This window comes from Xylocopa sonorina, chromosome 7 (genome assembly GCF_050948175.1).
Source record: "Xylocopa sonorina isolate GNS202 chromosome 7, iyXylSono1_principal, whole genome shotgun sequence".
NCBI classification, from domain to species: Eukaryota; Metazoa; Arthropoda; class Insecta; order Hymenoptera; family Apidae; genus Xylocopa; species Xylocopa sonorina.
In genome coordinates, this window is record NC_135199.1 from 12,679,649 (window position 1) to 12,696,395 (window position 16,747).

At 38.6% G+C, this 16,747-nt stretch overlaps 1 protein-coding gene across 11 annotated transcripts; it reads right to left on the reverse strand.

Moving 5' to 3' along the window:
* Nucleotides 1-463: 463 nt before the first annotated feature.
* On the reverse strand, nt 464-16,125 carry LOC143425138 (cystinosin-like). 11 transcript variants are annotated; one of them, XM_076897667.1, is made up of 10 exons: nt 15,553-16,118; nt 15,158-15,280; nt 6,312-6,363; nt 6,125-6,209; nt 5,499-5,690; nt 4,570-4,810; nt 4,364-4,483; nt 4,005-4,293; nt 3,816-3,918; nt 464-1,055 (listed from the first exon to the last, which is right to left on the reverse strand). In XM_076897667.1, the coding sequence occupies exons 3-10, from the start codon at nt 6,349-6,351 to the stop codon at nt 719-721; spliced, it is 1,407 nt and encodes a 468-aa protein (XP_076753782.1). In that variant the 5' UTR covers nt 6,352-6,363; nt 15,158-15,280; nt 15,553-16,118; the 3' UTR covers nt 464-718. The 11 variants fall into 11 exon arrangements, with proteins under 11 accessions (XP_076753782.1, XP_076753779.1, XP_076753783.1 ...); XM_076897664.1 differs by having other exon boundaries at nt 6,125-6,215; XM_076897674.1 differs by lacking the exon at nt 464-1,055 and adding an exon at nt 1,383-1,461 and having other exon boundaries at nt 6,125-6,215; nt 15,553-16,125.
* Between the last annotated feature and the right edge of the window lie 622 nt (nt 16,126-16,747).

The window sequence follows — 16,747 nt, forward strand, 5'->3', positions numbered from 1 at the left end:
AAGTTCATTGGGAAGAACGGCATAGCTGGCGGTGTTTGCGAAAAAGAAAAAAGAAAACGAAAGAACTTGACGAACAATCGATGCGATCAGCTTATGCAGTTTGGTAAAAGGTCGCTTTTTATGGACAGTCTTAGAACATAATTTTTCGATCGACATGTTCGATCCCCTTCGATAGTGTAACGTGCGTGGAGAAAACGTGTGTTTACGATAATGGCTAAGGCGCATGAGACACTCATTGGATACAAAGAAAACTATAATCGTTTACTTTCACTTTTTCATCGGTAATTGCGATCGTACGTACGGTCTTCATGACTGACACCGTTGACGCATTAAAAATCAACGTTGAAAAAGTATAATCAACGATACTATTATTAACCGGCTGCTGTTGAGATTCCATTTACAATTTCTACTGCATTTAATGTGTCAAAATATATTGATGCTATATAAAAGAATGCAGGTATAATTGTCTCTATATACACCTGTAATTTTATTAACTTATATTTAAAATATACTATGCAATTATATAGTATGGATCATGTACATGTTTGATATTTTATGATTTGTTATCAAATATCTAATCATAACCAGAAAGTTGTATGAAAAACAGGGCAAATAATTTATTTATTACATAACTAATACGTACGATTGCTGTGTCTGCAGAAGTGTAACGTGGGTTTCATATAACATATATTATTAAATAATAATATAATCAAGTATATTATTTAGGTTGTGCCACTTTATAAAACTCTGTTTCATCGAAATCATCTTGGTACTCGTCAGATATTTTTGCCTTAACTATAGTTCTACGTTTCTCTATCCTTGTTTTGCGTTCTTCTTCACAAAGAGTATCGATATTAAGAGGAAGAGTAATTATTCTTCTTGGTACATCGTAATCTATGGTAATACTACTTCCATCTGGTAGAACTAGATACGTAGGAAAAGTATTGTAATATATTTTTCTATGCTTTCTTGTTATCGCTGCTGTCCAACAGCTGAGATTCCGATGCAGGGATAGCGCAGATTGTTTTGTTCTCAAAAGCAAAGATATGTTCATTCTGAAATACGAATAAAGATTTGAGAAATCAACGGGACGAAACTTTATCCTGTAATTGATATTTAATTGAGTTACTTTAACAAAAGTTTGATTTGAAAGTAGTAAGAGTATCGAAATGTACAGACAAACGAATAGCCTACTTGAAGAGGTTAATTTGGTATTCGAGTTGGAATCTACTTCCAAATAATAATTCTCAGTACTATTCATTCATGTCGTATATATTAACTATTACGTGGCAATAATATCTTTCGATTATCTGTGAACTTTTCCTCAATCAAATTGAAAATAGATTAAACTTACCTCTTTTCTTGAGTAAATAATTTCTATAACCTTATACGAGTTCTGCTAGACGGGTCACATGTTACTTTCCTCCGAACACTAGATGGCCACGCATCGTAAAATCGAATCTAAATATCGATACTTATTTGAAATGTAAAAACTTTCGCGCTCTCAACAGTTTGTTACGTGTATTCGGTGTGCACGCGGAGTGAACAATTTTATCGCGAAAAAATTGCGATCGTGTCGTGCAGTTTTGTGAGAAGTTTCGTTTAAAGTGAATGTTTCTTGGATTGGATTTACATTCTTCGCATCGATGGATGTGTCACCCGTTTCTAAGAAGGTAAAAATAACATCTATCTACGTATACAAAGGTCCAGAGTCATAGTGTCAAACAGCACAATGTCAACGTTCGGTTTCGCGTTTCTGTCATAGATAAATAGTAGGTTACTCTTTATTATAATAAATATAAATGTATAATCAGTTGACGCTAGTGACGCAAAATCAAGCAACAGTGCTAGTCGATGGATTTTCTTGCGATTCTCCGTAATTGTTACCAGGTATTTCAACGTATTCTTTACGATCCCTGTGGAAAGTAATCTACATGTATATAGCTTTTCTTTGTAGTAAGGAAACGAATAGGGAGAATGTGATTGTGTCCAGTGAATAGTACGATACAAGTTTTCTCAAACAATGAATGACCATTTATCTCATTGTACAATGTTAGTTTAGTTAGTGTTGTTAGTGAATTTAGTACCATACAGTACACTACATTCATACGGGTAATAGATACATACACACATACATGTACTCACACACACACACACATACGCATGCAATGATTGGTTTACTTCAAACTATCATTTCCATCGCTTCATTTATTCAAACAGTGATGCTATGTTTGAAAATTTATTCACACATTTCTTTATTGCACTATTATTATTTTACTTTTTATGGGAATGTAGTGAAAAACATTATGGGGCTTATAAAAGTGTTTTTTTACAATAATTAAGTGTAAAAACACGAATTATATTACATTTTTCACTTAAAATTCAATAGAATGTGACGTACAGTTATTAAAACTTTTTCAAAGTTCTAATAAAACTGGACAACATACGTAATCACTTTATTAGAAATAATTTATCTCAGTTTACAACGATAGGTTCAATACATGCTGCATGCTTGAATGTTGCAGCACCATTAATACAAATTGACTTAAAATACTAACTTAATTTTGAAATGTAATAAATATTCATATTTCTACTTAGATTAAAGTGCACAAAAACATGCAGATAATTTTATTGCGATTTCAACATAAATATATAAACGTAAACTCATGAACAATTACAATATCTTCAAATTTTAAATACCTGCTTAATTATTCATATAGAAACCCTAAAAGTTATAGTAGTGAAATAAAAATTTACTTTCTGGTGCGTTGCAATACTATTACCGTTCTCTTTCAGCATATCCTAAATTCATATTTTGTATTTGAAACTTCATTTGGCACAATAATGCATTTACAACTATTTACCAAGGTTTTTCTCTTTTTATTATTGCATAATTAACAACCAACTGAGATTCGTAAAAATATTTAAAAAGTAACAAAAATAATCTCATTTTTATAGCTAACGCACTTCAGAAGTTTAAACGGAATGTAAATATTGTACAACTAAAATTACACAGTTACGATATGTATTAAGATGTTTTAAATACTGAATACTGAACTTCCATCTCTAATGAAATGGAATCTTGTAGGATACATCATTTTTCCTATTGCGTTTCTAGTTTTGGGTTAGGAAACCACAACAACACGTATCTTTTAGAATTGTCCCCGAATCTTCTTCGTATGAATTCTCTGCTTTATGTAGAATTTCTTTACTTCTTGCATTCTGGTTATCTACTCTGTAAGAATTTATTGATTTTGCAAACTTGTGCACGTATGACGTGAAAAGGAAAAATATGTGGTTGTGAGATATTATTAAAACAAAATTGATGACGAGATGTGCTTATATTCTGTGTTTGAGGTCAACCATCTTTTCACTGATAAATCTGTAAAATTAAAATTTTTTTTCTGCCTCGTATCTATAATTTATACTAGCAAAAGCACGTACTTTCTTGTAACGATTCAACTGCAGTACTTAAGCGGATAACAAGTAGTGAATAAGAAAATTTTAAGCTGTGATTCTACTTTGAATGTTGTCTATGAATCTTATTAAATAGATTTCCAGATATTAAAAAGTAACCACTTTTAATTTTTTTTATAGATATCAGATAATCCAATACCAAAGTTAGATAAATAGAATATACGAGTCATGCACATCATTCCATTATTACACATGCAATAAACACTAGCGTTTTAGTAGTCTCTGTACAAGCACATGCATTTTTTAGTTCTTTTATGTTTTAGTTGTGTAGTAACTTTCACAGAAATGCAAGCATTACTTACAATTTTATGAAATCTATTATCTAAATATATACATACCTATATAAAACATAGTGTTGTATAATGAAAAATATGTCAAATGCGACTGAAAAGAATCCCAAACCAAATTTCGTTGGATCTCCAAAAATACTTTCCCAATCATCTAAAAAGTAAATTATTTGTAGTGAAATATTTTTTATAAAAAAATGAACATTCAGTTTTATATTCCATATACTTGGTATACATTACCATAATTATATGCGTTAAGTATCATCTGTAGCATTGACAGCATACCACCAGTAAAGTCTAAAAATATGTTGCCAATGCTCCAACCAACGGTGGATTTCCTTTTGTAATTATAAAATGCTTGTGGGACGTACTTAATTAACGTAATACTTAATTTCACATAACTACAATAATACAAAAAATCAAGCCACTTTATTGTATTCACTATTGCTAGTATCATCGAAATTAGGATAAAAACTGCAAATATTGAATGAATAATACGTGCTGTAGTGGATACCCTCTGGGTTCCAGTCTGAAAATATAATTTCCTCGTTAGAAAACCATAAAGGAGTCTTTAAAATTGCATAACTGTGATTAGTTACCTCATAAACAAAGCACTGAATAATAGTTATCACAGTCGCAAATGTTGCGTGTAAAGCGAAAAAAATATCGTTCACTTGTACAGGGTTTAAACCTTTTGGATATCTTCTAAAGTACTCGAGCTGAAAAATGTATATGCTTAGATTGATTTAAGATTAAGTAGGAAATCGATATATCATCTCGTAGTTCTCGTAATTCTCCGACTTACCTCGACTTCTGGTATCCAAAACAGGCCACAATTAAAAAGTGCATACATAATAAAACCAACCAAGTTTAGAGACAAGTAATCGAAATTTAATCCGACAACACTTTTGCGTTTGTAATTGCTATATATTTGTGGATAAAAGCTCACACTCCATGCTAGAAAGTATATCCATCCTACGACACTACTTATGTGGTAAAGTGTATCCGATTTTTCAATTGTCACTCTGACAAATGCTTGTGAAAAACTATAAAAATACTCAAAGTTAGGCACTGATGATATAGCTCACACAGGTTTTATAGTGAAAACATTCAACTTGTATTAGGCAAGAATTTTAATTCACATCTTACTTCTTTAAATCAACTTTGTCTAACTGATCTTGGGGTATTAGAATCACTTTAAAGAGTGTCATTATTTTTCAAATATTGATTTTTAAAGTTTTTAGCACTAATTACACATTAAACATCACTTGATATTAAAAAATTGGAAATTAAAGATATCGATAGTTAGTATATCATGTTCTAGTCAGAGCAGGAAGTAGCCTGCTCAAAATCTGAACACATACTGACTGAACTTTCAGTTAAGGATCCGATGACAAGTGCAGGTCAGGAGGCTATCTCTGCGAACCGCTAGATACTAGTCAACGTAATATTGATTAAAATCTTTTGGAATTTTATTAGTTAAAAAAGTAAATATTGATGTTATTTCAGTTCATAATCCGACTACATTTGATATGCAAAGGGGAGAGATTAATTCAGTTACTTTTTTGAATTATATCTATTATTTTTTCCTGTCACTCAATATGTCATAGTTTTCTTTATTTGCAAATTAAATAGAAGTAAATTTAATACATTCTACAATTTGTTACCAACTGTAATTTTTTACTTTAAGGAGTCTATAATATCATTTTTAAGCTCTAAAAAAAGAATACTTACTCTGTAATATTACTAGGTGTAACATTAAGACTAACAGTCGAGTGACCTGCACTGAGACCATTCACAAATATGTTCTGTTTCCATTCCTCCTGTACATCATTTTTCAAAATAGTAAAATTGGATGGATGGATAGAAATCAAATCTGGATGCTGCACTTTTATAGTTACTTCTACGTCGCTAGATAGATTTGTTCTATGGAAAAGAATTGGACAATTGTTAGTACTATTTATTATATTTTTTAATTATGATAGGAGTGCATAGTTAATTAAAATGTTAAATTAAAATATCAAACAACATAAGACAGATATACTGTAATTAGCAATAATGAACAGATAATGCTTGAAATGTTATAATTTTTCAGTACTATCACTAAGTAATGTTATCAATGTTTTATTACTTCATGGACAAAGTTGTTCCAAAATAATATAACACAGAGCTGGATCATTTTAAAATTGCAATGTGTAATTAAAATAATAAAATTAATGGAGCTAGATACGTACAAAGCAATGTAGGTAAATAATACACAGATTACGTAGCAAACAATGAACTCTTTGTGCTTTATCTAATAAACATACTAAAACTGTCTTTATTAGAGGAAGTAATAAACTTTGTTCAGAAACACTTACGTCAGGTACAACTCAAATGACTCTTGACTGTTTAAATGAACTGTTATATCTTGTGTCGAAACTTTGAAATCTGCCCATGCTTGTTCTGTAACTTAAATATTATAAATTGTTAATTAGACAAGAAAAGGAAAGAGAAATTTCAACTAAAATTCCTGTACACGATACGAGCTATAATATTTCAACATACCTAGGATACCGAAAATCCCAATGTACCATATAAAGGCCATTTTTTGTCACTTCTGAAATAAATAACACAAAACTTTAATCCAACAGATTTGATTAACTTTACATCGCACTGTTCTCGATGATATTAATACTAATTTTAAAACAATTACTTTGGATAACAGCAAATCCACAATCTGATTTAGACTAGAATTAGTAGTGCAGTATTTAATTCTTCAAACGAGTCATTATCGTTTCGTGCCGATGACGTGTCAAATGGAAACATTTCTAACTGAATCGAGTAAACCGGGATACTACTGTGTGCACATCTAATCGGGAGAAGAATCTTTTTACTTCTGAAGGCTTTGACCGCTGAACACGCGGAAGAAATAAGGAAGTCATAGAAAGTGCCGGGCACTTTGTCGGGTGCATGTCATTGACGTAATCAGGAAAAATCTATATCAACGTAGCAGCTGTCATTCACGGAGCAGCCGAAACATAATAATTGCATTCTTTGTGTCCAACCTAAGGCATTCTTCGTTGAGGGGTTAGACGGAATCGGAAACCGCGTTAAACGTGGTTTCGAACGATGCGTTTACCTTATATCTTTATACAAGAATAAAAACACGGCTCTCTCGTGGAAAGACACAGAGAGTATCGGTCGGACTTAACCTCGGAAGCGCGACGACCTCGACGAAACGTGCCACGAGGCGTTAAAGTTGATAAGAGTTCGCGTTCTGGGAATCTCTGACATTTCGTCCGAGCGTCGACGGGCGTCCCGTATGGTTTGCGAGGCCTGACATCGCCGAATATTTCACGGCGACCCAAGCGAAAAATCGATCGAGCCGCGTATGTACACCTTCGAACCGTTTCCAGCAGACGTAAATGGAAACTACCGAGTATCACGCATATTCTGTCATCGCTGCTGAAGGTGGCGGGTGTGAGAAACGAGTCCGCGACAGGGATGTAGCGAACGGTGGTCCCGCAACAGTTAATGCGTTCGTGTTTCTTCGTGAAATGTCCAAATTTCGTAGGAAAATATTCTATTACCGAATCGGTGGTGCCTTGGCGCATCCAAAATTGAAGTCCGGATGGCCACTGATTCGCTCGAGCCTGGCAATGTCATTCGAAAGTTGTGGAATAAGTTTCGTGTAAATTTCACGTGAAATTATTCAGGTAGAAGAGTGAAAGAGATTTCTCAGCCTTGTATCGAGATATTTGCATGTAAATTGCGGGGCAACGTAACGTCATTAACGAGTTCCATAACGTTGGTGATTATCGTTCTGATACGCCGTGGTTCTTTTTATTTCATTCCATCATATTATATTCTTTTTCGAGCTGTTCATTTTCGTAATGCTCTCGCTGGACTGGCAACATCCTTTTTCTGGATGAATTATGGTGCTATTCGAAGATAATGGACCGTCTCCGTTTTTCATTATCCCCCTTTTTTCCCCTTAGTGTGGGACTTTCCAATATTCCAGCAAATTTGTTTCTACACTAACACTAAACTAATCGTTTTGTAAGAAGAAATGTTTCATTGTCGCGGATTCGTCGAACCAGGAATTTTCCTCGTCCATAGTTCCCATTACTCTATCCGATGATTACTCATGATTTTCTTGACATCCGCATGGATGTAATTCACAAAGATTTTATTCATGTGTTTTTCCATTTTTCCCCAATGTTACTTCATCCGACATATTGCAAAACATGTCTGCCCTCAGTATTATATGATAATAGAAATAAAAGCTAAAGCAATCATGTTGTTTAAATTTTGAAAGATTATCTTTTAGAGTGAGCTCTCTCCTTATGCGTTGAATATCGGCAATTCTCATAGACATTGGTTTCCACTTGTGAAGAGACATTAAGTACTTATAAAGTACTTAACGATCTATATAGACGTAAGTGTAAGTGCAGATCAAAGCGTGAATCATGTTACCGCGCGTAAAGTAAGCTTAAAAGGTATGTGATCGAAACTATTTTTTCAAACTTCAAATAAGGGGCTGAAAGGTATCGATTAGTCGATCGAGATAAGCTCGAGCTATCGAACGGGATTCGATTTTTCTTGATAGCGATACGCTAATACCTTATCTCGAGGAATTCGGAAAATTCTTGTTCAGCACGTAGCTCGCGAGTGAATGGCACTCGTCGAACGGAGGGGCGAAGGGGTGGAGGCGAGCGTATATGTACTATACACATTTCGAGATAGAATAAATCGAAAGAGAGATCGACGTTCGAGTGCACTCCGCGTCCCAAAGGGGCCTCCGCGAAGCTTACACGGAAACAGCTCTGAAAGTCGATCGGCAGTCTGCTGCCGCTTTTGTTGATGTATACAGGCTTCTTTACCGCCAATATTTTCCTTTGCGTCATAGCTGGTCGAGTCGAGCGGACCTAATCCTCGAAGATAGCCTCTCCCCCCGTTCTTTCTTTCCTTTCTATCAATTTCAATTCGCCCTTCGATATGGATAAACAAGATCGCTCGCCTGGCCGGACGTTCGCCTCGAAATTATTCCTTCGAATCGTTTGCCCGGAATGCCCAAGGAAATATTCCTCTCCTTGGTCCTTTCTTCAGATTTCAAGATTCGGCAGAGGCCGCCGTGGCATCCCGGAAATTTCCACGTTTCGCGTTCGAAAATGTTTTCTTCGGCGAAATGGTCCGCGGAAATCTCCTACCGTACTCCTATCGATTTCGGATAGGCGAATCAACGTTTACCCATCGCTACGATCGGAGTATTTACGAAAACATCCTGTTCTTCCGTCGACTCGTTGAAGGCTCGACGATTTTAAGCCCCCCCTCGGTAGCTTGAATCGCTCCTCGACTCGCAGATGCCATTTTCCAAATCTTCTCCTCCGAAAATTCCCTGATTACGATCCTTCAGTCCCGCGGAATAACGTTCGCTTTCGCGTTACGGTTTTTTTCCATTTTTCCATAATTCTCGTTATCCGCATCCTTCCTGCACCTATCGCTTTGAGTACCAGTTGTTTGCCGCTTGATAAACTTAGTACATTTTAATGGGTCAAATGTCGGTGAAGTTCCATCGCGATTGCGGAAAGTGCTATTCGCATTGAAAGGAATGGAGCAGAGATAATAGAGGAGGCTATATCGAAACGACGAAACCGAGGAAGGGGGATAGTCGGAATAATAATAATAAATTACAATTAAACAAAAAATTAATTACAATTTCGATTCGTCGACGCGACAAGATCTACTTTTCGACATTTTTTTAGTCGGTGCATTTCACGGACCGCATAAGGTCGAGTTATCTTTTTTGGCCAGTAGTAGCATTATCTTCCCATCCGGGAAACAATTTCGCGAACAATTTTGCGCGAGCAGTATTAAAGGCTAGTCCGCCAGGTAATAACGGTTAGCATAAATTAAAGATTAACTTTGCCCGGCTGGATCGGGCAACGTAATGCCCGTTCCATGCTAATTTCTTATCGCCGGCAATTACTTAATCGCACGCAGTCGAATGCACGATGATGTCGCGTCTCTAGCTAATTGGGTCGCGAAGAAACATCCATGAAATCGGCCTTGTTTCAGTAAAATGAAAGGAGGAGAAGAATATTGTCCCGTAACAATCGTAAGGTAAAATTTCCGGAGGGAATGTTGCGTCGAGAGCCAAAAAATAGACCGACCTAGAAAGGATCGAACGATGAGGTAATTTGTTAGCGTACAATTTCAAAGTTAGCATCATCAGACCATTTTGTTGCGCACGTTGAAATTAAATTACAGCGCGGGACGCGCGTATACGTGCATCCACGAGCACGAGTTAGTGACAGCTAACAACATGATACCGCGCGTCAGGAACGACATCCGCCATTATTTTTGTATGGAATATTTTTCAAATAACGGGAACAACAGGATTTCGCTCGTGAGATTTTACGTTTCCACATCGCGCTGATCTTCCCTAATACTATTTCGCACGTACTTACATACCTGTCTAGTGTTTGCCTTGCGCTTCAAGACTTGAAAAGGTCTCGTTCGCTTGCCGCGGCATTATCGGATTTTATTTCGCAATTTTAATACCGTTTAATCCGACGTTTTACGATTCGCTGTTATCGGACGAATGTATCTCTCTCTTGTGTATTATGTTTATTTTCAGCGACGATACTCGATCAACGAAACTCACTCTAAGTTCATAGATCAAATTTCTCGTTTCACTTCTGGTAATACTCAACCAACATCGACTTCGCGTTATATCCTTTGCACGCGTTATATCCTTTAGCCGTGTAGTGTGTTCCATGGCTTTCCGAGCCCGCTTTTTCTCCTCGTATCGTTTCTACGTTCTCCAATGTAAATTCACGAGCTTCGTTGCCAGCGGTCTCGTCTATTTCACGAACCCGATCCTTATAGAATATTAATGTAACGTCGCGTATCCCATTAGTACGGAAACCCTGGACGATTTCGATAACGCTGAATTGCAAGTAATAATACATCGTAACAGCGAGATAACAGATTTTATTCCATCGTTCCGACCGATTCGGTGCGATTCAATTAACGATCGTCTCGACGCGAAAGACGACCCATCCGATATTCGAAACGGACGAGAGGGAGGTCTGTCTGTCTGTCTGTCGATTCCATCATCCGATCGTTCGATCGGTAAACCGAAACTTGTACCCTGTAATGTCGTCCGAACGCGTTGGTTCGCCACGTCGCTCCGTATTCGAGGAGAACTTCTTTTACCGAGTGTTTCAGGCGTTCCGGACGATTTCCAATGTAAATTTACAAGCTCGAGGCGGCAGTTTGGCTCGGTCTGCGGATTCGATTCCCATCGAATATTAATGCGCTGGTTGCGTTTGACCCGTTCCTGAGACCCGATTTTACGAGGTTGCCCGATCTACGATCGAAAACAAGAAGAAGGAACAAAATAACGGCTGACCCGTGTCGGCCTAGTTCTAAAGAGTATCACCAACGGATACACGGTGAACTTTTCCTCTTTTCTTGGCTCTGTCGCGGCTCGACTGCCGCCTATAAGCACTTCTCGTGTTTACCCCGAAAACGAAGCTCGTCCGTTCGCGAAATGAAAATAAGATTTTCGAACTGTTACCGGTGACACTGGTCCCTTGGCGGACTGCACGAAAACTTAATTACTCGCTCGGACGAAGAAAGTTCGGCCTGGAGCTGGAGAGGAGAAATTTATTCTTCGTTATTACGATCGTACCCCACGCTGTCAGCGCCTCGAACGAGTTCTGAACTTCCTGTCCCGGGATTTATACCTGATTTCGTTAATCACGAAGAAGCCGTTTCAATGAAAGTTTTTCAACGTAGGTGCCCGCCTAATTCGTTAACGAGCGTTTCTCGTTTCAGATATTCGACGGTACTATCTTCGCTGACTTAAAATCGTATCCGTCATCGGCGAAGGAGGGCTCAAGCGTATCACGGCTGAATTGGTAACGTAGCAGAACATTTTTTAATAACAATCCGCCACTCACGAGACTTTTGTTAGTCACGAGACTATCTTGTTAGTAACAATAAGGGAGGTCGACGGGTCGATTGATCGAACGCTTCAATCTTTGACCGTTCTATTTTATTCGACGGACACACCCAATTGCGTGGACTCGGAAAAGACACTCGTTATATTCGTATAATGCGTTTAGTTATCGTTCGTGAAAATTTTCGAGACGTTAAATGTGTTTGTTTAAAGTGTTTAAATGCGATAGCAATTTCGACGAAGAAACAGGAACGAAGGGCCGGGAAATTTTAGTGACAATAAAGGCACGGGAATGCTTTCGCGTTCGCGGAAAAGAAATATTTGCAATTTTGAAACAGCTCGCGCCCCTACAGGGATGTTTTTCGAAGCCGTGACGTACTTTCAGATGCGTCTACCTTAATTGAAGCATGATACGTTGCTTGCGTGTTGCATTTTTAATTCCGTTCTAAAAAAGCGAAACGTTGTTGAGCTCTGGGAGTCCGTCTGATTATACGTTTGCTCCCTTCCGCGCGTTTATAATTATTCGCAGACTATTCACAGCAGAGGATGAAAATTCGTAGCGGAAAATTCTTGGCCAACAAGGAGAAACAAAAATTAATACGGAAATGCACGACAGAATTCCGGCCGATGAACGAATCGTTTTCAACGATAAAATACGAAAACGCGCGCGCATGGGAACGCATTACAGACGATGAAAATGAATAACGTTGATCCATAAATCATGACACGGACGTATTACTTTATCATTCAGTAGACAAATTATTTCGAATATTCAATAAATACGGGTGGCGCTGTCGAAAATAAATTTCCAATTATTTCCTTCGTTGGTTCTGTCAGCGTAGAAGAGCTTGATAAATGTTAATTTACCGTTGGGCGGATGAAAATAAAAATAAAAATAAAAATCAAAATAAAAGCAGGCAAAAACGTGTCGTGTTAGTAGTATTACGTGCGATGCTTGAAAAGCATTACCGGAAACGATTACGATATTTTCGGAATGAAATTGTACTATATCAATTCTGCTTTTATGCCGCAGATCAGCGAAACGAATTTTGGTTTCGTAGCATTTTATACGGAATAAAGTTATCTTGATAGCGCCAAGTTAGATCACGCCAAAATTGATTTAATTATTGTTGAAGTAGAAATAATTAATTCGACTCCAATCGATAAAAATGATTGATTTGCGTCTCGAAACGAATTATCGTTCTAATTTAGACGGGAAGTAAAAATTGTAATCAAAGCGCTGGCTAATCGATTATCCGCGTTATAACGGAACTTTGAAGGAATGCGTCGAGCGAACGGATGAAAGGAACTTTGGATACATCTACCATTCTTCGACTAACAAAAAAACATCGCACGACTAACAATAAGCGAGCTCGATCGAGTTGTTTTATCCTTATCGAAAATGATTAACGACAGATCCTTTTATGATATTCATAATACCGTAAACATATATCTTCTTGATCGATAGATGTTCGATTTTGATACTTCGTAAGTCTCTAAGAATTTTATAGGTGACAACGATTGTGGGGGGTGTAAAGTAACAATCGATAATTACTGTCGGATTCCTTCCCGATAATTAATCTTGAACGCTTTATTGCGCACGGCCCGCGACGTCCTCATTGATTAACCCTTTTTTCCGGATTAAATGATTTATCGTTTCGCGTGAATTACTCCGTCAATTCGAGCGCCGAAACGTCATTCTGATAATGAAAAATTAAAACTACGGGATATCCATCATCCCAGCGAAATTCTAAGAACGGTTTTCCACGGTGTAAGAGAGAGACTTTTCTCGACCGCGTGTTAAACGTTCTTGTCGAACGTGGTTTTGCACTATTTCCAGCGACCTTGTTGCTGCGAACGGGAACAATTTTCTACAGCTAGCGGCGTTTCACGTAACGCGACAGCTTAGTCGTATCGCGACGCAAAATCTTGGATGACTGACAGCAGGTGCTCGTTGCTTAACAACTGTTCGCTTTGAAATTAAAAATTATCCTTGTTACCGATCGATCGGACGTCGATTACACGCGTGTCGGTTGAAATGGAAATTCTGAGTTCGACGCTCCGTTTAAACGACAAAGCCAATGAATTCGCGCGAACAGTAATTCGAAAGGAAGCCAGAATAAAGAATTGCAACACCAGCAATCGATGTAATTATATTCGTTGATGTAGTGTTACGTGTTCCGTCTACCTCTCTATCCAATTGTTATCGCAGCTATATAGATAGGTAGAGAAAAGTTAATTATTCTCAAACAATGATAAACTGCTGCCACGCGGTAATGAACGTCTTCCTTGCTTCTCCTTTACCCTCCGCCATCAGATGTCTGGTTTATATCGCTTATCGTCTTCCGTGGTTCTCAATATTTCAAACCTGGTACAATTTTACTTCGGTTCCGAAATGGTACTGATGACAAATCGGTATTTCACGCAGGCAGGTATTTCGAATGGAAAATATGTCAACCGAGTTCAAGAAACTCGTGTCTCTGGCTGTGATTTGTAAAGTACTCCGTTTGCGAAAGCTGTCAACGGCGTTTGGCAGCGTATCGTGTGTACAGAAACGTGTCAATGACTTTCGTATTCGGCGGCCTCGTTTCCCGATCCCCAGCAGTCGGCGAGCACCGAATCGATTTCGATTTCACGGCCAGTTACACAGAAATTATATTGTGTCACAGAGCCGACGAAACTGGCTGCCGGGCTCATTGCAACGTTTTTTTGTTAATTCGATCGTTTCGTTTGGCTCCTCGATAAAAAGAGGAAAAAAGAGAAGAGAAAAAAAAGGGAAAACGGGGAGCAGAATGTGGGTCGTTATTTTCTTTCCCGCGACAACACGATTTTGCAATCTTTCTCTCAAACGTAAAAAGATAGAATCATTAAATTTGCGAGTTCTAGTTCCAGTTGCTAAAACTTCACGAAACTCGACCGTTCCTCCTGTTTTTCTTGTCTAACTACATTAAAAGTCTTTTCGTGTTCACCACTTTAATAATTGAAGAGTAAGAGTTCGCGGGCGTTTTAGCATAATTCGAGAGCGCGGGCGAATGGAAACGGCGTAAGTAAAATCGAGATGGACTGTTGCATATCAGAATAACCACTTACGTTCGATATCTATTTTAGAAGCAGCGCGATAAGATAGTCGAAATGGTGTATGGGAAGTGCGTGACGCGCGAAACAAAAATTCCTCTGTACAAGGTCCTCGTTAATCTATTCTAGAAGTATGCAAAGTGTCCTCGGTGCAGTTGCTACACTTTGCCTAGATCGTAACGTTCGAAGCAGCGTGAGTCTGTAATTCCTAGTTGATTTAATCGTCAAGCGGGGCGGACTGGAATATCGCGTCCTTGGTTAGACCCGTCCACGCAAGCACGCGGTCGATTTATTTCTCAAACGTTTCCCTCGACTTTTATTAGATCACGATTTACGGGGAAATTGTTCCGCGGGTTCGCTCACTCACCTGTCGAATTTCGTTCGGCCGCGATAGATCAGACGACAGTTAAAGCCTGCCGTAAGCGAATCCAATACAGAGACGTCCAATCTCTCTGCGCTTCGAAAACTTCTTTCCTCGTTTTCGAGGTACCTGGAAGAACGGGCTTTCCATTAAAACTCGTCGATACCGACGCGTCTACTCTCTTCTGATGCCGGAACGGGAACGATTTAATTTGCCGCGCGATATCTACTTCTCGTTTCCGTCAACTCGACACGATTTTACCATCGACAAATCAATTCCGCGTTGGCTACGGTGGGTCTACACTTAATTCCCGGAGTTTTACGTCCCGACGGATTCACTTTCACGGGGAGTCGCGAATGGAGGAAATCGAAAAGGAGTAAAAAGTGCGCGACGGTGTATACCTGTCGATCGTGATGCTCACTCGCGTCTATCCTCCTATCATCCAGTCATTCAGCGCAATCTCATCCAGGCGAGCATGCACTCTCGACTCTCCCTTTATCCACGTTCAACGAATCCAGCTTGCTAGCCGCGAACCTTCTCACGGCTTCAGCCTTGAACTTGCCACGAAACTGCCTCTCGCTCGTCCCCAGTACTTCTTCCAGCTTGGACCGAACATCGACTCTTCTTCTCTATTTTCGATCGTCTAGTTCCTTTTTCTACTCTCTCTCTCTCTCTCCTCCTCCTCTTTTAACACGGTTTGCGTTTACTCTCTCTCGTTTCGTCAGCGAAACGAGTTCAGACGCTCCTCCGTTCGCGATTACGGCGATACATCGGTCGGCGCGAAAGTGAAAAACCCCGCGGAATCCAGCAACGCGCACCGATCGATTCACGAGCAATTACGTACCAAACGATAGATCGCGGCAAGGTCTCGGACAAATTCTCAGATAGGGAACAGAATTTTTTTCCTCCACCGACCGTGATACCGTGAAACACTATCGTATCGGCGAACACGGTTCGTAATGGCTAGCTCGAGCCTGTCGAACGTACATATAAATCTGTTGTAAGAGCCTCTCCCCTCTCTGCAAAAACCTCCCCGCCCCGAACCGTCCCTTTCTCGTGTATCGCTCAATTTCACGACCGTCCTGGCTATCACGCACACGTGTTTCATTTTTCCCGATCGGACGCCAAACTATTGTTAGCTTTTCCGCGTGATTTTTTCGAACACCGCTATAGAAAGCCATAAAAATTTTTCTTATCGAACGTACAAGTTGATTAAACCTGATTAACCTCTTAACAACGCTTTTAAAAATCTAGACAATAAATATATATCCAGATGTCGCAAATAATAAGTCCCTGTACGGGAATTAGGAGAGCCTCGTTAAAAGCGTTCGTCGAATTGACACGATTGTCTGTAGCGTTTAAAGTAGAAGCCAGCTCGACCTCGGAGATCATTTTTCATTTTTGCAGCTAAGAAATGAGTACCGGTGGAATTTGACAGCGAATAAATTACAAAAGTGCTCGACGTTACATAACGAACTGCATATTGTGCAAGAACCGTACCATCTGTGTGTTACGTCGAATGTAACGTGTCCTGTTATTGTTAGAGTAACGCAGTTCTGTATTGGAGGCGATGCAGATAAAGGAATATATTTAATA

Coding starts and splice junctions, on each gene's coding strand:
- LOC143425138 (XM_076897666.1), bottom strand. CDS start 6,351: ATGGCCTTTATATGGTACATTGGGATTTTCGGTATCCTAG. Junction 4,811..5,498: donor ACACCTAGTAATATTACAGA/GTAAGTATTCTT, acceptor GTATTTTTATAG/TTTTTCACAAGCATTTGTCA. Junction 3,919..4,004: donor ACTTAACGCATATAATTATG/GTAATGTATACC, acceptor TTTACTTTTTAG/ATGATTGGGAAAGTATTTTT.